Source organism: Penaeus monodon, chromosome 27, assembly GCF_015228065.2.
Source record: "Penaeus monodon isolate SGIC_2016 chromosome 27, NSTDA_Pmon_1, whole genome shotgun sequence".
NCBI lineage: Eukaryota > Metazoa > Arthropoda > Malacostraca > Decapoda > Penaeidae > Penaeus > Penaeus monodon.
The window spans coordinates 13,852,396-13,852,776 of record NC_051412.1 but is presented as its reverse complement, the minus strand read 5'-3'; the positions used below and the strand labels follow the sequence as shown (position 1 = coordinate 13,852,776).

General features: G+C 33.6%; 1 protein-coding gene across 1 annotated transcript in view; it reads left to right on the top strand.

The window, feature by feature from the left end:
- The window catches only part of LOC119590588, a gene marked incomplete at both ends in the record, with an annotated part of 17,691 nt that overhangs the window by 11,294 nt on the left and 6,016 nt on the right, over window positions 1–381 (top strand). The window contains 1 exon segment of the mRNA XM_037939263.1: window positions 163–241. Within this exon segment, the coding sequence (XP_037795191.1) occupies window positions 163–241 (79 nt within the window).

The following is a 381-nucleotide window of genomic DNA, read 5'->3' as shown; positions in this document are numbered from 1 at the left end:
TTGGGATTTGTTATTCTTTCTATAATCCTCCTCATAACCACCTTTCCCTTCATTTAAATGCGTTTATCTCATTAGAGAAAGCTTATTGGTAAAAATTACCTGTTACTGTTAGTTATGCATTTACATTAGGTATTGACAAAATTATGACTCTCCTCCTCACAGGATTGTCACAGTGAAGATGAATTAAGTGCTAAAATGCCAAGAACCAGTAGTTCTCCACCCAGACCTAAATATCGTAGAAGTGAGTATCCTACATTTTCCTACAAAATAGCATTAAATATTAATTCATGATTTAAGTAATAAAAGAGAGAGGACAGGTGCAGTATCTTCCTTTGTCTTACAAATGAATGCTATGCCTTCTTTCACAGTATATACAATGAG